General features: G+C 40.0%; 1 protein-coding gene across 1 annotated transcript in view; it reads right to left on the bottom strand.

The window, feature by feature from the left end:
- Window positions 1-4,330: 4,330 nt before the first annotated feature.
- E(bx) (nucleosome-remodeling factor subunit NURF301 E(bx)) overlaps window positions 4,331-25,445 on the bottom strand; it is a 150,434-nt gene continuing 129,319 nt past the window's right edge. The window contains exons 19-22 of the mRNA XM_071657793.1: window positions 22,804-23,047; window positions 18,617-18,767; window positions 8,993-9,205; window positions 4,331-4,759 (exon numbers count right to left, since the gene is read on the bottom strand). Coding sequence (XP_071513894.1) covers window positions 4,472-4,759; window positions 8,993-9,205; window positions 18,617-18,767; window positions 22,804-23,047 — 896 coding nt within the window. The 3' untranslated portion in view covers window positions 4,331-4,471. The remainder of the gene's footprint in view (window positions 4,760-8,992; window positions 9,206-18,616; window positions 18,768-22,803; window positions 23,048-25,445) is intronic.

The raw sequence follows: 25,445 nt of genomic DNA, 5'->3' as shown, positions 1-25,445 counted from the left end.
CTTCCTTTCATCTACAAATCGGTCTCCCCATTCCCTTTATCCCTTCCACTTATGACACATATAACCTACTTGTCAAACTCTCCTCACTCATTCCTTCCAAATATCCAGAGAATTTCAGCACAGCCTCTTCAGCTCTCTCACCCATACTCTTATTATTACCATGCCTCTCTCTTATCATATTACTTAATCAAACCTCTTCACAACACATTCTGCCCTCTTCCTTACATTCTCATCTATAGCCCATGCCTAGCATTCATACAGCACTGCTGGGACTACTATATCATCAAACATACTCATTTTTTGCCTTTCCACGCATTCCTCTATGCCCCTCGAAACTTAGCTCCCTCATGCACCCAATAGGTCACCTCAGCTTTTATGGTTCCATTTGTGCTGACATGTTCACTCCTACATATCTGTAACACTTAACTTCCTTCAAATTCTCTCTAATCAAGTTCACTCTAACTAAACTGTCTTTGCACCAATAACCTTATAACTTACTTGTGTTTACATTTGCTTTCTAATTTCTCCTTTCACACACTCTCTCAAACATAAACACCAACTTCTGTAGTTTCTCATTTGAATCTACAAATAACTGACTTACGTCCTAAGCTCCTTCACCCCTGACAGAACGCATACCGGCCCTTCTCTCCAAGACCCTTGCATTTACCTCCCTCACCCTCCCATCCATAAACAAATTAAACAGCCATGGTAACATCACACATCCCTTTAAAAGAACCACCCTCTCTTGGAACCACTCACCTTCATCTCTACTTGCACACATGCCTCACTCTGGTTATAAAAACTCCTGACTACTGCTAATAGCTATCCTCCTACACCACACACTCTTAACAACTTCCACAATGCATTCCTAACAAACTTATCCAATTCTTTCTCCAAATCCATAAATGACACATGCAAATCCTTTTGTTTCTCAAAGTATTGCTCACATACATCTTCTAAGCACACAACTGATCCATCCATCCTCTACTCCTGAGACCACATTGTTCTTCCCCAGTCTGATGCTCTCTGTATGCTACCATACGAACTTATATAGTCTGAACATTCACCTTTGTCCTCTTTGCCTTAATACAATGGTACTGCACATGCATTCTGCCATTCCTCAGGTACCTTACCATATTCCAGACGTATATTGAAAATCCTAGCTAACCAAACAACAGCATATCATCCACTTTTTCAAGAAATTCAATATCAATACCATTCACTCCAGCTGGCTTGTTATATTTCAAATATCATTATTATAATGTAACCCCTTCTCCAGGGGTTCCTGTAACTGTAAAGCTGCACTACAACCAGTAACGGGGATAGGAAGGACTCCTTTCTTGTGAAAAGTTTTCATAACCACAAGCAGGCACAGTCCGGTTTCACCTTTCAAAATGTTCATCACAGCAAACACTTGGACCTTTTCTCCAGTTCCTCTCATGAAACCATACTCATGCCCCAATCAGTTGTTCTGTGCATGAAACCACCCTCCTCACAACCATTTTTCCACACAAGTTACATGGTAATGGGTCATTTTAACTGCCTTATCAAGAATATGCAGTAATTCCAACATTCATGCTTTTACACAAAGGTATTACAAATGTACTCTACCAATCCTCAAGTGTGTTAGCTTCGGCCATATAAGTGTCAAATAAGCTGATAAACCAAAGTCATCAACTATATCCACTACTGTATCTTTACCTTAAACAAATTTCATCTTGTGCAGGGCCTTCACTACCTCCTCTTCTTTCAACACCTCATCTACTATGACCCTCTCACTCCAAATGCCACCCCAACCCAAACACATTACCTCCCAATCATCTTACACGTGTAAGTCTTTCTGAACACATCTTCCATCCCTTTACCACATGTTCTTTGTCTGGCACAATTTCATCCACTTTGTGCTCTAATTAACCTTGGACTTTACTGCTCATTCTTGAACCATTCAACCCCCTTACCCTTCAACTCGTTTTGCTCAAGGCCTGTACATTTAGGATTCTCTCATTAAACATACCACCTATCTCTGCCCTCTTACATTTTTTCTGGTAAAAACTATATACACTCAGAAAATCCAGCCTAAGCCTTCAAGGAAAAATAATTTGCTTGGCTCCTTCCTTTGTTCCTGTTCTTAAAAGTTATAATACAAGAGTAGGAAGTTTTAAGCCACTCACTCATGCCCCTGGTAGTTGGCTTTTACAACACATGAGAGATACGAAATTTATAACCAGAAATTTACAACAATCAAAATATTTTCTCATTGCACAAAACAGCCACTGGATACAAAGACACATAAGTAACTTTATTTACACCATTAAAGAGAAATTACTTATACACTGACAGCAAGTTAAAAAAGGATAAACTCAAATTATGACAGACAAACTGATGGAGAAAGATCAGCGAATGGGAAGAAACAAAACTACTGTATTTAGAATACTCGACTTTATAAAACAAACGCACTCTTATTACAAATTATCTTTACAAATATGCTTATTCATGTTAACTGTCTTCACAAAGATAAATTTTGTACTTAGCTGAGAGGCTGTGAAGACCATGAACAGCCATATACAACTTGGCAACGTAGTCTAAACATGTACACGTGTTTTGCATGTCCTTTTTAATGTGCACAAACTCATGTCCTTTGAAACCAGTAAGCCACACATCAACATGTGCTGAATAAGTGTTATGGATAAAAGCACTATGGAAATCTGTAAAAATACATACAATCATCACCTTGAAGTACTCCAAAAATAGTTGGGTATCAGTTACCTGGTGATAACATTCACATTTACAAATCAAATTATATAATTGACTTGACCCTGAAGTATTAATATTTGAGGGTGGGATTCAGCTAAAAACGTAAAAATAATTACATATGTAACATCAGACCTGGTAACATTAATGTCACCTGCAATTGGCTGAAATACTGGGAGCTTATGAAGACCATGAGATATCTACAGTCACACTCCCGTAGAAGGCCAGCAAGGTTTGTTTTACTCATAATCTAACAATCATATATGAAATTACAGGTAATTTCTCTTTGTACATAAATATATGCCTACCAGATGTACAGTATTACCTTCAAACATCTCATCTACTGTCTTTTACCTTAGGCTGACATTCCCACAACTTATATATATATTAATCTCATACCATTCTCTTATCAAGGACATTCTGTTATTGATTTGTGCGGCGACCAACTCTGAAATCATATCTACAATAGGAATGTGACGAGGGTGATATCTGAGATAAATTGATTGACTGAAGGGACAGACATGATACTCTGTGAGGGATAACAGGTTTATGACAATGGCTGACTAAATACATGACTTTCTACAATACTATATTAAACTATTATGTGTGTAGGTTTATTGATATGATATCAGTAAAAATAAAATTCCTCTTGATAATGCAAGGAGTACCTGGTATGTATATTCTAAAGAAATATAATGTACAATAAAGTACATACAAATTCTCTATGTACAATATAATATTAAAGTAGTCTATTGCATAATATATATGTGCACAGAGCAGAATTAACTTCTTGCTCCTCCGCACTTAACAACTCTTACAGAAATCTACAATTTCAGCATCAAGGATTAATTCTCTCAGAAATCAATAAAATATTGTTACCACTCATATTAAACATAATCTTTATTTAAAAGGTACAAAAATTACCTGCTGATGGGAATAAGAAGTCATTATTTTGCCAATAAATTCATAAAATGTGTTTGCAGTACCTAAACCAATCTCTGTGTACAGATGCCATCCATTACCCTTTTTTGTAGTATGACAAGATTCATGCCAAACAAAACAATAAAAAAAAGGCTAATCTTTTTAAATTTTCTTCTATGTAAGTCATTATCTTGATATTGGCAATCTGATTCCCTCCTGATTTAGTGCTTGAAAAAAAAAAAAAAATTTTGCCCATCTTATAAGCAAAGCTGGGAAAAGGTTCATGTCCATTATCAAAAATCTGCTTCTTAGTCCACTCCAAGTTTCTTCACAGACAGAATTAAAGCTATTATTTAACAACAATTTTCATAAATTAATCTTTCTGCAATCTAACTTTCCATTTCAACAACATAAAAAAAGAGCAGTCTTTTGATATTGTGGCCATTTTATCAACATGCATGATCTTTCTTTCAAAATTACCAAGTTTCAAGATGACAGCTAAATCATGCAAAACAAAGCAATCATTCTGCATGAGAAAGGATGTTTGTAATTTATCCACTTGGACTTCTCATAGGCATCACACAATGATGATTTATCCAAGGCTTACTCTGAATTTCTGTGCACACCAATCTTATTTTGTTTCTTTATGACGATGTGAAGGATCTATTCACAACCAATCAATATAATATGATACCGGTACCAATAAATTTGTTATATCACACCAATTTCAGAAAAATTTAGAAACAATTTTATCAATTTGCTTCAAGATTTTTCCAATCAGAATTATGCTAAGACACCATTAGGATTTCTGACCTAACCGAAGCTTAAGGCTTTTCAGTTTCTGGCAAAAGAAAGATTCCAATGTTCCTGCACAAGAGCAAAAGGAAGAGTTAGGAGGATTATAGAGGCGACAGTTATCAAACACAAGCATAACATCACCAATGAACTGAGCTAGTCGCTGATATGACTTTTCTTCCACACGACTTTCCACTGTTTTTAGGTCCATAGGTTCCTTAACCACTTTGTAATAATCAGGAACCTCTGATGGGTCAACTGGCTCTAAGAATGGCCATGCATTCTTATGTTGCTGTGGAGAAGAGGAAAAAATTAGTGTCTCAGGAAAATATTACAAGCATATGAGCATCTAAAATACTGAAAAATATGTAGGATGAACAGAGACATACCAAAACATGAAAGATGTAAGTTCTGAAGTGTGAAAAACTGTTTCTTTCCAAAGAATTGTCTCATGAGCCATGAGAGAATCTCTATGATCCCCAGGGGATATAACTTCTTGACTCCCCTGCCTTCTGGTTCTTTCACTCTCTATTTGATGCTTGTGGCCTAATGGCTCTGCCCAATGACCAATCATGTCTCCACTTGGCAATAATGTCATCAACCCTTAGCCACTGGTACTGATACGCCTTACAATTCTTAGAACATGGACATCAACCCAATGGAGGTCACCAGCATTAAAGTTATCAGTTTTCAAAATAGAAAGGATGGGGCACAACAACCCTAGGAAAAATGCTCACAAAACACCACCCTGGAAAAAATCACGTTTTCGTACTTCAAACTTATGTTTCTTCCTTGGATAAGTTCATCCTGTGACCTTGAAAGCAGACCACAAAAAGGAAAAGGGTTAAAAAAAACTTTCTCCACATCAGCAAAAAGGAAAACGGTTAAAAAAAATTTCTCCAAAAGAGAGTATAGTAACAAAAAACTACCTTAAGAGTCATATTGTGGGTTACTAGGGTATGTCTGTCCTGAAAGTGGCAACCCAAGGATCATAAAAGGTTAATACTCGACATCTTAAGTATGATATCATTAACAGACAGGTGAGAGGAATGCCTAAGACTCTGCAGTTGATCTACATTGAAAGGCCAATATGGAGAACTCCTTCCTCAAACAGGGCCAAGAAAACAAGTCTCTTGGTCAAAGAAAAGATGTTCCTTGCTGAGAGATTTATGAGCTTCCCAGATACAACTAAACACTCCCTCCCCCCAACAACCTCAAGTAATCTTATGAATTCTCTTGGAGATTTAAGTAGGCATATGGGGAAAAAAAAAAAAAACTCAAGCTACAGTCTTCCAAGAATAAATCACAAGGGTATGTTTAAATGTGCATGTGTATACATGTTTATGTCTATATATATATATATATATATGTATGTATACGTTGAAATGTATGGGTATGTGTGTGTGCGTGTTTATGTATATACATGTGTATGTGGGTGGGATGAGCCATTCTTTCGTCTGTTTCCTAGCGCTACCTCGCTAACGCAGGAAACAGCGACTAAGTATAATAAATATGATAATGTTTAAATTTGATTTTCCCCCCAAATAATCTAGGGTTTGGATCTATCTCAAACAAAGATATGGCATCATCAAAAAAGATAAAATTTTTATGCCTCACAAACACTTGCTAGCACCATGGGCTATCAAGGAGAAAGTTTTCAAAATGAGACACTGAGAGGGTTTTTTTCTCTTTCACACGTTTACTATTTCCCACATAAGCAAGGCAGAGCCAAGAACAGACAACCCGAACATAAACCTGGTGAAACATTGTTAAGTTTACTATGCATCCTCTAACATATAATCCTCTGCTGCCTTGAATAGAAGGTACTCCAGTACTTTCAGGCAAATGTAATGATGTATGGTATTTTTGGGGCTGCAGTCACAAACATATATAACAGTTTCGCAAATTATTACATAACATGAGATCAGATATCTTATACTGACTTCCTTGACATCTCCACATATACTGGCCAGTGTATGGAAAAAATTTAGGCCATAGCATCTGGTAACAGTGTACATGATGCTACTACAGGCATTTTGGCATTACTAGCCATTTATTTCAACATGAGGCAGAGGCAGATGACTCAATAATTATCATTGTATATGTCCCACTGCAGTGAATAGAAAAAAAAGCCCTAACCAAATTAAGTGGGTCAACCATGAGCCTTTGCTGATGTTTATTGAGAAAAACCCTGGGTTATGATATGAAGGGCAATGTAAAGTAGCATTAACTGTGATCTACCATTCTTACCACAAGGTTTGGGTAACCTAAAGCAATTTTTGTAAGTTGTTTATCGACTCATTCTGCAGAACACTTCTGTGCAATGAAAAATCTACCCAATACAGTATAACATGTAGGTTAACAGCAAGGGAAAAACAAGAGAACTAATGGGAACATCAGGGATGGGGGCAAATGGGAAAGTGACGAGGTGAAGAGGAGAGTATGATTACCTTGAAGGATTGCCGTATGGGTTTCAAGATAAGGTGGCAGATACAGAGTGTTTGGATAGGGGAGGTATGTAAAGTGAGTCATGGGAAGTGGTTCAGTGAAGAGAGAAGAAGTGGTGAAAAGCCTTACATTGGATGAAATGTGGTAAAGCAGCTGGAGTGGATGGTATTGCAGGTGAGTTTCTTAAGAAAGGGGATGAATGTGTTGTTGATTGGTTAGTTAGTATTTTCAATGCATGCATGGATCACGATGAGATGCCTGAGGATTGGCAGGATGCATGTATGGTGCCTGGTGATTGAAAGGGTGGTGGCATGCACACAGAATCAAAATGCGGAAGAACAACATAATTCCAGGAATGGTAGAAAATCTGTGGATCAGGTGTTTGAAAAATGTATGAGAAATACATAGAGAAAAAGACAGATATATTCATGACATTCATGTTAAGGTTGATAAGAGATACTCTGTGAAAAGTGTTGCAAATATATAAAGTGGGAGGAAAGCTATTAGAAGCAGTAAGTAGGTGTAATCAAGATGGTAAAGCATGTGTTTGAGTAGATAGAGAGGAGGGTAAGTAGTTCCAGTTGAAAGTGTCTCAGGGGCACGAGTGTGTGATATCACTTTGGCTGTTTAATTTGTTTATGGATAGGGTGGTAGAGGAGATAAATGCAATGGTTTTGAAGAGAGGGGCAAGCATGCAGTCAATACGGGTGGATGGGGGGTTGAGAAGCAAAGCAGCGTTGTTTGCTAATGACCAAGCACGGGTGGCAGATTAAAGTGAGAACTGAAGAAGTTGGTGTCTGAGTTTGGGAGTGTGTGTGAAAGAAGGTTTAGCAGTGTATAGACAGGTTAGTTTGTGGTGGAGGGGGGAGGGAGGAGTTTGAATGAAGAAAACTGTGAGGAAGAGGGGTGTCTTAGATACCTGTGAGTGGACATAGAAGCGAATGGAACTATGACAGCAGAGGTGAGCCAAAGGAGTGGATGAAGGCGTGAGGGTTCTGAGAACGCAGGAATGTGTGGAAACAAAGGTCACTAGCTGGGAGGGCAAAAACGAGCATGTCTGACAGTGCAGTAACCTCAACAGTGTGATATGGATGCGGAGCATGGGCTATAGATTAAAATGTACATGGGAGTGTGCATGTGTTGGAAATAAAATGTTTGATCTTTGCCCAGTGATCACCCTCAATGTTCCTAACCTAGTATGAAACAGTCTTGCCCAGTGATCACCCTCAATGTTCCTAACCTAGTATGAAACAGTCTCAACAAAAGAGAAAACTCCATTCCTCTCAGGACTTAGCTACAGATGTCACTTCTCAATTGAAATGCCAATCAAGGTCAAACATATAGAACCAACAAAGCAAAGGTTTGACTGAACGATGTAGAACCCCAGGTGGCACAACTCCAAGGTTTGAATATGTGCTGCCACTCTGGGGCAATACATTCTGTGTCCCTACCCATGAATTACCCCAATAAAGGGCCAATACAATGAAGCCAAAAAAGAAAGAAAGAAAGAAAGAAAGAAAGAAAGAAAGAAAGAAAGAAAGAAAAAAGTTAAGTAGAAGGGCAATGGAGCATTGCAATCCACTACAAAAATGCAAGAAATTACATATGTAATTACATCCATAAATGAATATCACAGACATCAATTACATAATACATCACATCCTAACTAAATCAGAAAAGGATACTTATCCATGGTAGGCCAGAAGAGCTTAAATAAAATAAAAGGTTGGATTGAAGGCCTACACAGGTCCAGGATCCAAAGAAATAAGTGGCTGATCAGGACCAACAGCCTTAGGACAATGACAGCGTCATAAACTGGATGTTGCTGACTGCTCGGTGGGCAAACATGGGCCCAACCAGGAGGCCTCTAGTAACAAACAGGTGGTTAGCATGGGGTGATACCCATTTGACTTACCTCAGCAGAGGGCAAGGGTCAAGAAGAATCTACCTCCTAGGAATCCTCTCTCAAGGTTCACAGGAGAAAATAACCCAGAAGAGAAACACTTGCAAAATGTCTACCCTTGCAAAGATATGCAGTCAATCATATACAGTATAGCAAAAACTTAAAAATACTTACTATAAGGCTTTTTGTGACTTTCTTCAACTCTGAATAATCCTTGGCAGAGAGATTCTTTTGGCAAGGGTAATTCCAAACATTATTTGAATCACATTTTGGACATATATAATCATCTATATCATCTGCTTCCGTCTGCATTATGCCTACACATTTGCCATGATACCAGTCCTCACACTGCTCACAGCATATGTAGAACTGTGTCTCATCATATGGCTGAAAAAGATGGAGAAGAGTGTTGTATTAAAATACAGATATATGAACTTAAATATGAATTACATTACAAAAAACAGTACTCATATGTTGATAATAACCTCAACTATTAACAGAACTATCAATGAACCAAAATGAAGTAGATAAAGGTAAGATTAAGAATATGGAACAGAAGTGTAAATCTTGAAAAAAATTCCTTTAAGAATCTTTATGAAGCATTTGTGCTCACATATCTTGTCCAGACATCACTACAGACTAAAAATCTACATGTTAACCTCTATATGGATAGCATTAGGGACCCTCATGTCTTCAAAAATAACTGACAATTAACCAAAAACAATTTACTAACCACATAAATGATCTACAATTTCATTTGACAGTGGAACCTTACTTCAAGTCTCTTTGCCTGGCATAAGCAAATATGATTTTACATATTAACTGAAAAACTGGAATGGCAGGATGCCAAAAATAATAACCTAAATCCTAAGTTTATCTGTGACCAATCTAAAATCCATTACCTAGGCAAAACATGAATGTTTCTGTGTTTGTCTCATGCTTTCCTCTTTTTCCATGCCTTCCATTATGCTCTTTTTGTTTTTGACTGGCACAACCCTGTATTCTTGACTTAGTGGAAATTCATGTTGCTCAAACTGCTGACATCTTTTGCAACTGTATCACATTCATTCTTGCCGGTTTCCAAACAGTATGCTGTAATTATCTCTATGATAATGTGATCCAGTAGATATTTATACTATCATTCTTGTCTGAATATACTGCCACTGCATTTGTAAGGCTGTTGTTTCCTTTGTCGATTGACTCACACAGCATTCGAACTTGCTTTATTTCAACTGGTGATTCATTTTTTTCAGCTTTGTTGTATCTCCACCCACACTCTGCTCCCCATTCCTGCCATTCAATAAAATCAAAATCAAGTCACTTGCACACACAACAGTATAGCCTTAAGTTTCTCCATTCCTTTCAGTATTTCTTCCACCAGGATTAAAATTTCTTTAAAATAGTTTACCTTGCTTTTTGGGGGCACTGTATGGTACCAAGTCATTGCATTTACTGCTGAGATGCTCACTACAATTGGCTAACATTTAATGTCTTATCTTCAAGATCTATTATTCCTCCAATTCTATTATGGGAACATACAGGCACTCTGTCTAAATTAATTTTGCTTCTATCTGGGCTGAATGTTTCATATTCTATATCTGCTTCTCACTTTTTTGCTAAGCCAAATTTCTGTTGTAGATTAAATCAGGATTATGTTCTCATTACAATATTCCTTGATGTAGTTTATTTTTCTTCCAAAGTTACATGTTAAAATGCTTTATACATTAATTGAGTGGGAGATGTATAAGAGACAGGAGGTCAAGAGAAAGGTGCAAGAGGTGAAAAAGAGGGCAAATGAGAGTTGGGGTGAGAGAGTATCATTAAATTTTAGGGAGAATAAAAAGATGTTCTGGAAGGAGGTAAATAAAGTGCATAAGACAAGGGAGCAAATGGGAACTTCAGTGAAGGGCGCTAATGGGGAGGTGATAACAAGTAGTGGTGATGTGAGAAGGAGATGGAGGGAGTATTTTGAAGGTTTGTTGAATGTGTTTGATGATAGAGTGGCAGATATAGGGTGTTTTGGTTGAGGTGGTGTGCAAAGTGAGGGGGTTAGGGAAAATGATTTGGTAAACAGAGAAGAGGTAGTAAAAGCTTTGCGGAAGATGAAAGCCGGCAAGGCAGCAGGTTTGGATGGTATTGCAGTGGAATTTATTAAAAAAGGGGGTGACTGTATTGTTGACTGGTTGGTAAGGTTATTTAATATATGTATGACTCATGGTGAGGTGCCTGAGGATTGGCGGAATGCGTGCATAGTGCCATTGTACAAAGGCAAAGGGGATAAAAGTGAGTGCTCAAATTACAGAGATATAAGTTTGTTGAGTATTCCTGGTAAATTATATGGGAGGGTATTGATTGAGAGGGTGAAGGCATGTACAGAGCACCAGATTGGGGAAGAGCAGTGTGGTTTCAGAAGTGGTAGAGGATGTGTGGATCAGGTGTTTGCTTTGAAGAACGTATGTGAGAAATACTTAGAAAAGCAAATGGATTTGTATGTAGCATTTATGGATCTGGAGAAGGCATATGATAGAGTTGATAGAGATGCTCTGTGGAAGGTATTAAGAATATATGGTGTGGGAGGCAAGTTGTTAGAAGCAGTGAAAAGTTTTTATCGAGGATGTAAGGCATGTGTACGTGTAGGAAGTGAGGAAAGTGATTGGTTCTCAGCGAATGTAGGTTTGCGGCAGGGGTGTGTGATGTCTCTATGGTTGTTTAATTTGTTTATGGATGGGGTTGTTAGGGAGGTGAATGCAAGAGTTTTGGAAAGAGGGGCAAGTATGAAGTCTGTTGGGGATGAGAGAGCTTGGGAAGTGAGTCAGTTGTTGTTCGCTGATGATACAGCGCTAGTGGCTGATTCATGTGAGAAACTGCAGAAGCTGGTGACTGAGTTTGGTAAGGTGTGTGAAAGAAGAAAGTTAAGAGTAAATGTGAATAAGAGCAAGGTTATTAGGTACAGTAGGGTTGAGGGTCAAGTCAATTGGGAGGTAAGTTTGAATGGAGAAAAACTGGAGGAAGTAAAGTGATTTAGATATCTAGGAGTGGATCTGGCAGCGGATGGAACCATGGAAGCGGAAGTGAATCATTGGGTGGGGGAGGGGGCGAAAATCCTGGGAGCCTTGAAGAATGTGTGGAAGTCGAGAACATTGTCTCGGAAAGCAAAAATGGGTATGTTTGAAGGAATAGTGGTTCCAACAATGTTGTATGGTTGCGAGGCATGGGCTATGGATAGAGTTGTGCGCAGGAGGGTGGATGAGCTGGAAATGAGATGTTTGAGGACAATGTGTGGTGTGAGGTGGTTTGATCGAGTAAGTAATGTAAGGGTAAGAGAGATGTGTGGAAATAAAAAGAGCGTGGTTGAGAGAGCAGAAGAGGGTGTTTTGAAAGGGTTTGGGCACATGGAGAGAATGAGTGAGGAAAGATTGACCAAGAGGATATATGTGTCGGAGGTGGAGGGAACGAGGAGAAGTGGGAGACCAAATTGGAGGTGGAAAGATGGAGTGAAAAAGATTTTGTGTGATCGGGGCCTGAACATGCAGGAGGGTGAAAGGAGGGCAAGGAATAGAGTGAATTGGATCGATGTGGTATACCGGGGTTGACGTGCTGTCAGTGGATTGAATCAGGGCATGTGAAGCATCTGGGGTAAAACATGGAAAGTTGTGTGGGGCCTGGATGTGGAAAGGGAGGTGTGGTTTCGGGCATTATTGCATGACAGCAAGAGACTGAGTGTGAATGAATGGGGCCTTTGTTGTCTTTTCCTAGTGCTACCTCGCACACATGAGGGGGGAGGGGGATGGTATTCCATGTGTGGCGAGGTGGCGATGGGAATGAATAAAGGTAGACAGTGTGAATTGTGTGCATGGGTATATATGTATGTGTCTGTGTGTGTATATATATGTGTACAATGAGATGTATAGGTATGTATATTTGCGTGTGTGGACGTGTATGTATATACATTGTGTATGGGGGTGGGTTGGGCCATTTCTTTCGTCTGTTTCCTTGCGCTACCTTGCAAACGCGGGAGACCGGAAAAAAAAAACAAAAAAAAACACAATATCCTGAACTAGAGTTGCCTTCTGCCAGTGCCCTGTTAAGATGAGGCACTTAAGGCTAAAAAGCAGCACCAGCTATGGAGATTTTTGCTGTGAGCCCCCTTGAGGGAGTTCCCGAAGAAAATGGGAATCAGATACATAGCTAGACAAATAGATATTCATTTTCATCTATTCATTTATTATACTTTGTCGCTGTCTCCCACGTTAGCGACGTAGCCCAAGGAAACAGAGGAAAGAATGGCCCTATCCACCCACATACACATCCACACACGCACATATACATACCTATACATTTCAACGTATACATACATATATATACACAGACATATACAAAAATACATGTACATAATTCATACTTGATGCCCTCAGCTATTCCCGTCGCCACCCCACCACATGAAATGGCATCCCCCTTCCCTTGCATGTGTGCAAGGTAGTGCTATTCACTCTATTCCTTGCACACCTTTCACCCTCCTGCATGTTCAGGCTCTGATCGCTCAAAATCTTTTTCACTCCATCCTTCCACCTCCAATTTGGTCTCCCACTTCTCCTCGTTCCCTCCACCTCTGACACATATATCCTCTTAGTCAATCTTTCCTCACTCATTCTCTTCATGTGACCAAACCATTTTAATACACCCTCTTCTGCTCTCTCAACCACAATCTTTTTATTACCACACAACATCTCTCTTACTCTTTCATTACTTACTCGATCAAACCACCTCACACCACATATTGTCCTCAAGCATCTCATTTCCAACACATCCACCCTCCTCCGCACAACCCTATATACAGATACACACAGATATACAAGTACTATCTAGCAGGGCTTCGCTATTTCAAATTTCTCTGTCGTCTCTTGATCTTTATTCTTTGTGTCTCAATTTTTAACTTCTAATTTGCTTCTTGATTTCTCAACTGGATTTAATTCATCTTTTTTTTTTTTTTGCTTTGTCACTGTCTCCCGCGTTTGCGAGGTAGCGCAAGGAAACAGACGAAAGAAATGGCCCAAACCACCCCCATACACATGTATATACATACGTCCACACACGCAAATATACATACCTACACAGCTTTCCATGGTTTACCCCAGACGCTTCACGTGCCCTGATTCAACCCACTGACAGCACGTCAACCCCGGTATACCACATCGATCCAATTCACTCTATTCCTTGCCCTCCTTTCACCCTCCTGCATGTTCAGGCCCCGATCACACAAAATCTTTTTCACTCCATCTTTCCACCTCCAATTTGGTCTCCCACTTCTCCTCGTTCCCTCCACCTCCGACACATATATCCTCTTGGTCAATCTTTCCTCACTCATTCTCTCCATGTGCCCAAACCCTTTCAAGACACCCTCTTCTGCTCTCTCAACCACGCTCTTTTTATTTCCACACATCTCTCTTACCCTTACGTTACTTACTCGATCAAACCACCTTACACCACACATTGTCCTCAAACATCTCATTTCCAGCACATCCATCCTCCTGCGCACAACTCTATCCATAGCCCACGCCTCGCAACCATACAACATTGTTGGAACCACTATTCCTTCAAACATACCCATTTTTGCTTTCCGAGATAATGTTCTCGACTTCCACACATTCTTCAAGGCTCCCAGGATTTTTGCCCCCTCCCCCACCCTATGATCCACTTCCGCTTCCATGGTTCCATCCGCTGCCAGATCCACTCCCAGATATCTAAATCACTTTACTTCCTCCAGTTTTTCTCCATTCAAACTTACCTCCCAATTGACTTGACCCTCAACCCTACTGTACCTAATAACCTTGCTCTTATTCACATTTACTCTCAACTTTCTTCTTTCACACACTTTACCAAACTCAGTCACCAGCTTCTGCAGTTTCTCACATGAATCAGCCACCAGCGCTGTATCATCAGCGAACAACAACTGACTCACTTCCCAAGCTCTCTCATCCCCAACAGACTTCATACTTGCCCCTCTTTCCAAAACTCTTGCATTCACCTCCCTAACAACCCCATCCATAAACAAATCAAACAACCATAGAGACATCACACACCCCTGCCGCAAACCTACATTCACTGAGAACCAATCACTTTCCTCTCTTCCTACACGTACACATGCCTTACATCCTCGATAAAAACTTTTCACTGCTTCTAACAACTTGCCTCCCACACCATATATTCTTAATACCTTCCACAGAGCATCTCTATCAACTCTATCATATGCCTTCTTCAGATCCATAAATGCTACATACAAATCCATTTGCTTTTCTAAGTATTTCTCACATACGTTCTTCAAAGCAAACACCTGATCCACACATCCTCTACCACTTCTGAAACCACACTGCTCTTCCCCAATCTGATGCTCTGTACATGCCTTCACCCTCTCAATCAATACCATCCCATATAATTTACCAGGAATAATCAACAAACTTTTTTTTTTTTTTTTTTTTTTTTTTTTTATACTTTGTCGCTGTCTCCCGCGTTTGCAAGGTAGCGCAAGGAAACAGACGAAAGAAATGGCCCAACCCCCCCCCATACACATGTACATACACACGTCCACACACGCAAATATACATACCTACACAGCTTTCCATGGTTTACCCCAGACGCTTCACATGCCTTGATTCAATCCACTGACAGCACGTCAACCCCTGTATACCACATCGCTCCAATTCACTCTATTCCTTGCCCTCCTTTCACCCTCCTGCATGTTCAGGCCCCGATCACACAAAATCTTTTTCACTCCATCAACAAACTTATACCTCTGTAATTTGAGCACTCACTCTTATCCCCTTTGCCTTTGTACAATGGCACTATGCACGCATTCCGCCAATCCTCAGGCACCTCACCATGAGTCATACATACATTAAATAACCTTACCAACCAGTCAATAATACAGTCACCCCCTTTTTTAATAAATTCCACTGCAATACCATCCAAACCTGCTGCCTTGCCGGCTTTCATCTTCCGCAAAACTTTTACTACCTCTTCTTTGTTTACCAAATCATTTTCCCTAACCCTCTCACTTTGCACACCACCTCGACCAAAACACCCTATATCTACCACTCTCATCAAACACATTCAACAAACCTTCAAAATACTCACTCCATCTCCTTCTCACATCACCACTACTTGTTATCACCTCCCCATTTGCGCCCTTCACTGAAGTTCCCATTTAATTCATAATGGACTTAATTCATAACCAGTGTTTAAAGGGATTCTTAATCCTGTTGCTTTATTTTCTGTTATTCTATTTGTATTTCAGCAAGGACTTTTCATATTTGGTCTTCTGGGAAAAGAATAAGGGGGGGGGGGGGGTTCCATTGGTTAGATGCCTTACTGCTGGTGACATAGTCTATCCACTCGTGGTTCCAATCCAAACTTGCTCTGGTTATCCTGTTTTGATCTGGTTTTGAACTCATATATTCCTGCCACCAATCCAATTTGGTTTCCTACTTGGTGTGTGTGAAAGGAAAAATTGAGAGCAAATGCAATTTCAAGCAAGGTTATTTGGTTTGCACTGGAAAGAGACAATTGATGTGTGAGTATGAATGGAGAAAATCTGAAGGAAGAGGGGCATTTCAGATATCTGGGGGTGGACATGACAGCAAACAGAACCAGGGAAGCTTAAATAAGATGAAGGAAGGGTTAGGAGGTTAAGGTCAGGAGGAGAATGTGTACAAAGAGGTCACTGTCAGTGGGGGGTAATGATGAACACGTGATAGTACAGCAGTCCCAATGGTATTATGTGGATACTCTACATGGGATCTTAGATGAAAAAAATATGGAAGAGGGTAAATATTTTGGAAAAGAAATGCTTAGGGGCAATATATGGTGTGAAAAGGGTTGACTGAATAGGGCATGATATGGTAGTAGAAAGGGGCAGGAATAAGAAGAGTATGTTTGAGAGAACTGAAAAGGACATGCTGAAAAGGTTTGGACATATGGAGAGAATGAGTGACAACAGATTGATGAGGATACGTGTGACAGAAGTGGAGCAGACAAAGAGAAGGGAGAGACCGAATTGGTGATGGAAGGATTGGGTGAATAAGACTTTGAATGCTCTAAGCCTGAACATACAGAAGGGTGGAAGATGTGCAAGGGCTAGATGGAATTCATTTTATGTAGTATACATGGGATGATATGCTGTCAGTGGACTAAACTAGGGTATATGAAGTATTCAGGGGGAAACCACAGAAAGATCAATAAAGCCTGGTTGTGGGTAGGTGCTATATTATACTTCAGAGCTGGAGGGTGGGTGTGAGTGATGAGGCCAATTCTTCATCTATTCCTAGCACTACCTCACTTTTATGAAAACAAAAAATGAACATGAATGAGAAAGGAAAATGTATATGCATATCAATATACATATAACAAAGTAAAAATAATCAAGATGGTATTGGAAGCATTGAAACATATACTTCTCAGCAATGGTAAAGTACTGATAGTGGGGTATTTCATTCATACAGAGAAGGATGGGGGATATTTAGATTCCAATATTGACAAGAAGTCATGGAAACAAGTTTTCAGAGCATAGGTAGAAAACTTCCTATGTCAACAAGTCAATGAACACAACACGATGACAGGGAGTGATCACTAATGAAGCTTTCCTTTACACATACTAACACAGTTATACACCGAATGGAAAAAGTTATTATGTAAGGCTCAAGTTTACCGATGTGGTAAATGAGGTAGTTAAAAGACCAGAGGCGAGACAAGAGCTAAAGAGGTGATATAACTGCAGATGAAAGCATAAATAGGTAGTAGGAAGTATGTTAAATGATGTCATCCTAGTGGCAGTTATTGAATGGCAAAGAACGAACCCTATTTAGATGAGCATTAGGTATGAATACCTTTGAGTCATTTGTAAAGGGTGAGCAAGGGCTGTTGCCTTCTCGCCAAACAAGAAGTTGAATCTTAGTCTTTCTATAAAATGTATCTCCATGCCAGGGAACAGACCAAAAACGAAAGAAACAAACATTTTCAAAGTCAAAACACAAACAAGGAACACTTGCTCATTTACATCTTCAAGCTGAATAACTACTGTACATCAGAGACAATCACAACAGTGAGCATATTCTCTTCAACCTCATATGAAGAACATTTAGAAATGCACTCCAGATGGAAAATCAATATCAAGCACAAAATGAAGTCAAGTACAGCCTGAACTGGAGATATATTCACCTAACTGTTGGCTTTGGGGAAGAGAAGAATTACATATACCTTACAATGGCTTCATCAGTGACTTTCCTAAGCAAACAGTTCAATGTGGGACCAAGCTGTTAACTTAACTGTCAGAGGTCCTGGCCCAAAAGCCTATATGTCTACCATACCTCAGTTGGTCTCAGACACTGTGTTGGTATGAATGTGGCCCTTTTTAAATTTCTCCACAGAACAATCCTCAGCATTCTAACAGATGAAGATAATGTAATGAACAATTTTGCGCCATAAGTGTTCACACTGTTTTCTCTTATTGGCCTTTGTGCATCTTAAATTTCAAAGGTTATATTTTGCTGAGTCTCTGATGCTTGTCATGTGAAAACAGAACTGTTTTTGAGTGGTGATCTGTAATCATACTACCAATAAACTGGGGAAAAAAAATCATCACTAAACACCTGTTACAAGGGGATGCCACCTGAGTGAAGTTCAACTCAATGTCTAGACAAAAATAAAGGAGCTTGTAATGGTTAGCCAACCTGTCAGACTGAGTAATAAAGTTTGTGAGCAAAGCGCAATCATGTACAAGGTGATAAATGTTTTTGCAATACTCACCTGTCGACAAAAGCAGAAAAGTTCTTTGTTGAGCTTAGCATTTGCACAATCATCACAAACATATTCAGTCATGCTACGGCTCATTGCTTCAGTGATACCCACACAATCTCCATGAAACCAATTTCCACAGAGATCACACCCAACATAAAACCTGTTGAAAGATAACAAAAACAAATACATCATTTGACAACAAACTGAAAAACTATTTTGTCAGAATCTGTGGAACAAAAACTAATTACACTGGAAAAACCTTATTAATTTCACTGAAAAAATGTCCACCAGCTAAAAACCACCTCCCTCACTGCATTTAAGTAATTAACCCTTTAACCACTCCATCTGTATGTATAAAGAGCCTGGGTAACCTCTCCATCCATATATTTACAATCTTGGATTTCCTACTACAAGTCCATAGCTAAGTTCTGAGTTAGGGTAAGGAAGGAGGGTATATGGGTTCAGAATGCCTTCATAGGACAAATCATGCTTAGCTGCCCTCCAGGCACAACGGAGCAAGGCATTGCATAAGCTGTGTAATGCTGATGCCAAAGCCAAAATTTCCCTGCTTCTGCTGTTACATATATGATACAGATGTTACATACAAAGTTTATGTATATATAAAAGGACAGAATTAAAGCAAAATAATATTATTCCCAACATCATATAAGATAGAAAAAAAAAGAATCATGATAAAACAAATTTGGTAGCAACACTGTTAATAGTTACCTATAGTAATGAGAGTATACTTGCTTGCCTTCATCCATTCTGTTGCTACCCCGCCACACAGGAAATAGCATCGCTAACCCCTGCTTCAGCGTCAGCGAGGTAGCGCCAGGAAAACAGACAAAAAAGGCCACATTCGTTCACACTCAGTCTCTTGCAGTCATGTATAATGCACCGAAACTACAGTTCTCTATCCACATCCAGGCCCTACAGACCTTTCCATGGTTTACCCTAAGTGCTTCACATGCCCTGGTTCAGTCCACTGACAGCACATCGACCATGGTATACCACAATGATCCAATTCACTCTACTCCTTGCATACCTCTCACCTTCCTGTACATAAACAACCTCTCACCTTCCTGTACATAAAGTCTCAGGAGAGACCGAGTACAGAATGGAAAAATGTGAGAACTAAGGACGTAAGGGGAGTGGGGGAGGAATGGGATGTATTTTGGGAAGCAGTGATAACTTGCGCAAAAGATGCTTGTGGCATGAGAAGCTTGGGAGGTGGGCAGATTAGAAAGGGTAGTGAGTGGTGGGATGAAAAAGTAAGATTATTAGTGAAAGAGAAGAGAGAGGCATTTGGACGAGTTTTGCAAGGAAATAATGCAAATGAGTGGGAGATGTATAAAAGAAAGAGGCAGGAGGTCAAAAGATAGGTGTAAGAGGTGAAAAAGGGGGCAAATCAGAGTTGGGGTGAGAGAGTATCATTAAATTTTAGGGAGAGTAAAAAGAGGTTTTAGAAGGAAGTAAATAAAGTGCATAAGACAAGGGAGCAAATGGGAACTTCAGTGAAGGGGGCTAATGGGGAGGTGATAACAAGTAGTGGTGATGTGAGAAGGAGATGGAGTGAGTATTTTGAAGGTTTGCCGAATGTGTTTGATGATAGAGTGGCAGATATAGGGTGTTTTGGTTGAGGTGGTGTGCAAAGTGAGAGGGTTAGGGAAAATGATTTGGTAAACAGAAAAGAGGTAGTAAAAGCTTTGCGGAAGATGAAAGCCGGCAAGGCAGCGGGTTTGGATGGTATTGCAGTAGAATTTATTAAAAAAGGGGGTGACTGTATTGTTAACTGGTTGGTAAGGTTATTTAATGTATGTATGTCTCATGGTGAGGTGCCTGAGGATTGGCAGAATGCTTGCATAGTGCCATTGTACAAAGGCAAAGGGGATAAAAGTGAGTGCTCAAATTACAGAGGTATAAGTTTGTTTAGTATTCCTGGGAAATTATATGGGAGGGTATTGACTGAGAGGGTGAAGGAATGTACAGAGCATCAGACTGGGGAAGAGCAGTGTGGTTTCATAAGTGGTAGAGGATGTGTGGATCAGGTGTTTGCTTTGAAGAATGTATGTGAGAAATACTTAGAAAAGCAAATGGATTTGTATGTAGCATTTATGGATCTGGAGAAAGCATATGATAAGAGTTGATACAGATGCTCTGTGGAAGGTATTAAGAATATATGGTGTGGGAGGTAAGTTGTTAGAAGCAGTGAAAAGTTTTTATCGAGGATGTAAGGCATGTGTACGTGTAGGAAGAGAGGAAAGTGATTGGTTCTCAGTGAATGTAGGTTTGCAGCAGGGGTGTGTAATGTCTCCATGGTTGTTTAATTTGTTTATGGATGGGGTTGTTCGGGAGGTGAATGCAAAGAGTTCTGGAGAGAGGGGCAAGTATGCAGTCTGTTGTGGATGTGAGAGCTTGGGAAGTGAGTCAGTTGTTGTTCACTGATGATACAACACTGGTGGCTGATTCATGTGAGAAACTGCAGAAGCTAGTGACTGAGTTTGGTAAAGTGTGTGAAAGAAGAAAGCTGAGAGTGAATGTGAATAAGAGCAAGGTTATTAGGTACAGTAGGGTTGAGGGTCAAGTCAATTGGGAGGTAAGTTTAAATGGAGAAAAACTGGAGGAAGAAGTGTTTTAGATATCTGGGAGTGGATTTGGCAGCGGATGGAACCATGGAAGCAGAAGTGAATCATAGGGTGGGGGAGTGGGCAAAAGTTCTGGGAGCGTTGAAAAATATGTGGAAGTCGAGAACATTATCTCGGAAAGCAAAAATGGGTATGTTTGAAGGAACAGTGGTTCCAACAATGTTATATGGTTGCGAGGCGTGGGCTATGGATAGAGTTGTGCGGAGGAGGATGGATGTGCTGGAAATGAGATGTATGAGGACAATATGGGGTGTGAGATGGTTTGATCGAGTAAGTAATAATAGGGTAAGAGAGATGTGTGGTAATAAAAAGAGTGTGACTGAGAGAGCAGAAGAGGGTGTTTTGAAATGGTTTGGTCGCATGGAGAGAATGAGTGAGGAAAGATTGACAAAGAGGATATATGTGTCAGAGATGGAGGGAACGAGGAGAAGTGGGAGACCAAATTGGAGGTGGAAAGATGGAGTGAAAAAGATTTTGAGTGATCAGCCCCTGAACATGCGGGAGGGTGAAAGGCGTGCAAGGAATACAGTGAATTGGAACGATGTGGTAAACCAGGGTCGATGTGCTGTCAATGGATTGAATCAGGGTATGTGAAGCGTCTGGGGTAAACCATGGAAAGATCTGTGGGGCCTGGATGTGGAAAGGGAGCTGTGGTTACGGTGCATTATTACATGACAGCTAGAGACTGAGTGTGAACGAATGTGGCCTTTGTTGTCTTTTCCTAGCGCTACCTCGCACACATGAGGGGGAGGGGATTGTTATTTCATGTGTGGCGGGGTGGCGATGGGAATGAATAAAAGCAGACAGTATGAATTATGTACATGTGTATATATGTATATGTGTGTGTGTGTATATGTATGTATACATTGAGATGTATAGGTATGTATATTTGCGTGTGTGTACGTGTATGTATATACATGTGTATGTGGGTGGGTTGGGCCATTTCTTTCGTCTGTTTCCTTGCTCTACCTCGCTAATGTGGGAGACAGCGACAAAGCAAAATGAATAAAATAACATATACATACACATACACATAGGTACATATTCATACTTGCTTGCCTTCAATCCATTCCCGGCACCAACCCGCCCCACAGGAAACATCATCGCTGCCCTGTGCTTCAGCAAGGTAGTGCCAGGAAAACAGACAAAAAAGGCCACATTTGTCCACACTCAGTCTCTAGCTGTCATGTGTAATGCACCGAAACCACAGCTCCCTATCCACATCCAGGCCTCACAGACTTTTCCATGGTTTACCCCAAATGTTTCACATGCTCTGGTTCAGTCCATGGACAGCATGTCAACCCCAGTATACCACATCATTCCAAATCACTCTTCCGTGAACGCCTTTCACTCTCCTACATGTTCTGGTCCCAAAAGCTCAAAATCTTTTCACTTCATCCTCCCACTTCCAATTTGGTATCCTGCTTGTTCTTGTTCCCTCCACAATATTCCTAGTTATCATATGCTCTTTAAATAAATCATAAATAAATACGTGTAAGAATTATACCTCATGAACCAAGCTATTTTACTGGATAAGCACTAACTTACTTTGTATCATCAAATGGTGTTCGACAAATGCAAACAATTTTCTTATTCTTGTTCTTTGAAGATTTTTTTGTGGACGTTGTCTTTGATGATGTTTTGGCTGCTGCGGGAGACTTTGTGGATACAGGACTTTTGTTAGGGACAGCTGTGGTGTCAGGTGGTGGGGAAGGCTGGACCAAGTGTGAAGAGTCCGATGGAAGTTGGATACCTCCTGCTGGTGACATCTGGGATGCTGATGAATCTGATACTGAATAGAGAAAGGAAATGCATGTAGACACTCAATCAATGACAAAGCTACTTTTTTGAAAACTCAGCATGTATCATTTTATGTCAAATACAAGGATCATCATAAATGATGTACAGGTAAAAATAGCTTACAATCATTGGTTCAGAATGGATGGAAAACATCTCTACCATAAAAAGAGCTCTATGAGCATCTGAGATACTACTTATTTGATGGCTGGGTTAAAACAGTAAGATAGTTACATCCCTTTAAGTTAATCATACCTATAACAGTTCACTCTTCTGATGGTAATAAAACTTTTTCAGCCAACAGATGCTTCTGTTCACAGAATTCAGATAACACTTACTTGATGGCTGGGTTAAAAGAGTAAATAGTTTCATCCCCTTAGATTAATCATACCCATAACAATTCACTCTTCTAATGATCATAAAACTTTTTCAGCCAACAGATGTTTGTTCACAGTATTCAATGACCATGTAGCAACCAGTCATAGTATATGACATTACTGGGCAGATTGGGGTGACATCTGGCAATCTCTAGTGACTTGGGCCTGATACTGCCTTGACCAAAGAATATGGTTTATTTCATACATCAAAGATGTAAAGAAAGGGAATGGAAAAGAAGTGGATACTCAGAGGCCTCTGCACATGGTAGATAAACGGTCTTTCATCCTTCAAAATCCAACATTTCTCACGTATGGGTGGTCAGAACCCTTTGAGCATCTGAGAGCATAACCTCATGAGGATGGGGCTGTTGGAAAGCAAGAGGAGAACTAAAGGAAGGTTCTTCCCTCACTGAAAACTGACCCCCCCTTTTCTATACCATATTTTCTGACAAAGAAATACTCAAAGTTCCACAATGAAGGTTTATCAGATCTAAACATCATCATCATCACTGAACAAAGGTATTTGTCAAATCCAAAAGATACCTATCGATTGCCTTAAGAAAGCTGAGGCAGAGGCCACTATCTTTACATTACAAAGCAGAAGGTTTTAATGACGTGCAATGGGTGGGAGTGGAGGAACTCCTCGATTCATCAAGAGAAGTTGAGTGCAGAAAACCATGAAGACCTTGCATCCACCACTGAAGTAAGTGTGTTATAAAGTATATTATCAACATTTCTATTGTTCTAATTCTTCTTTATTGTATTATGCAATGACCCTTAACTCCTTAACTACACCTGACGGATATCTATGCAAGCCAGGTGACTCCTGTGGATGGATATTTACACATCATATTTTGTGCTTCTATTTCAGGGTCCTGTATCAACCATGAGTGGTGGACGAGGTGGCAATGAACGACAATTTCTCCCTAGTCAGGCATCATCTAGCCAAGCCAAAGACAACACATTTTCAGAGTTTTCTTGGAAGGAAACTGAGAGGACTTTGGCTAGACTAAGATGACCAGGCAGATGATCCCAAATTACCTGACAATGATAATCTTTCATCAGATTGCATACAGAGTATGCAATCTGGGAGTGGATTTAGCAATGGATGGAATCATGGAAGCAGTGTGGTTTCAGGAGTGGTAGAGGATGTGTGGATCAGGTGTTTGCTTTGAAGAATGTATGTGAGAAATACTTGGAAAAACAAATGGATTTGTATACAGCATTTATGGATCTGGAGAAAGCATATGATAAGAGTTGATAGAGATGCTTTGAGGAAGGCATTAAGAGTATATGGTGTTGGATGTAAGTTGCAAGCAGCAGTGAAATTTTTTTACCAAGGATGTAAGGCTTGTGCATGAGTAGAAAGAGAGGAAAGTGATTGGTTCTCAGTGAATGTCAGTTTGCGGCAAGGGTGTGTGATGTCTCCATGGTTGTTTAATTTGTTTATAGATGGGGTTGTTAGGGAGATGAATGCAACAGTTTTGGAGAGAGGGGCAAGTATGCAGTCTGTTATGGATGAGAGGGCTTGGGAATTGAGTCAGTTGTTGTTCGCTGATGATACAGCACTGGTGGCTGATTTGGGCGAGAAACTGCAGAAGTTGGTGACTGAGTTTGGAAAAGTGTGTGAAAGAAGAAAGCTGAGAGTAGATGTGAAGAAGAGCAAGGTTTAGTAGGTTTGAGGGACAAGTTAATAGGGAAGTAAGTTTGAATGGAGAAAAAACTGGAGGAAGTAAGTGTTTTAGATATCTGGGAGTGGAATTAGTAGCGGATGGAACCATAGAAGTGAGTCACAGGGCGGGGGAGGGACTGAAGGTTCTGGGAGCATTGAAGAATGTGTGGAGAGCAAAAATGAGTGTTTGGAGGAATAGTGGTGCCAACAATGTTGTATGGTTGTGAGGCATGGGCTACAGATAAGGTTGTGTGGAGGAGGGTGAATGTGTTGAAAATGAGATGTTTGAAGACAATATGTGGTGTGAGGTGGTTTGATCGAGTAAATAATGAAAGGGTAAGAGA

This window comes from Panulirus ornatus, chromosome 65, assembly GCF_036320965.1.
Source record: "Panulirus ornatus isolate Po-2019 chromosome 65, ASM3632096v1, whole genome shotgun sequence".
Lineage (NCBI taxonomy): Eukaryota > Metazoa > Arthropoda > Malacostraca > Decapoda > Palinuridae > Panulirus > Panulirus ornatus.
Note: the sequence above shows the minus strand (reverse complement) of the source record. Positions and strands in the feature narration are given on the sequence as shown.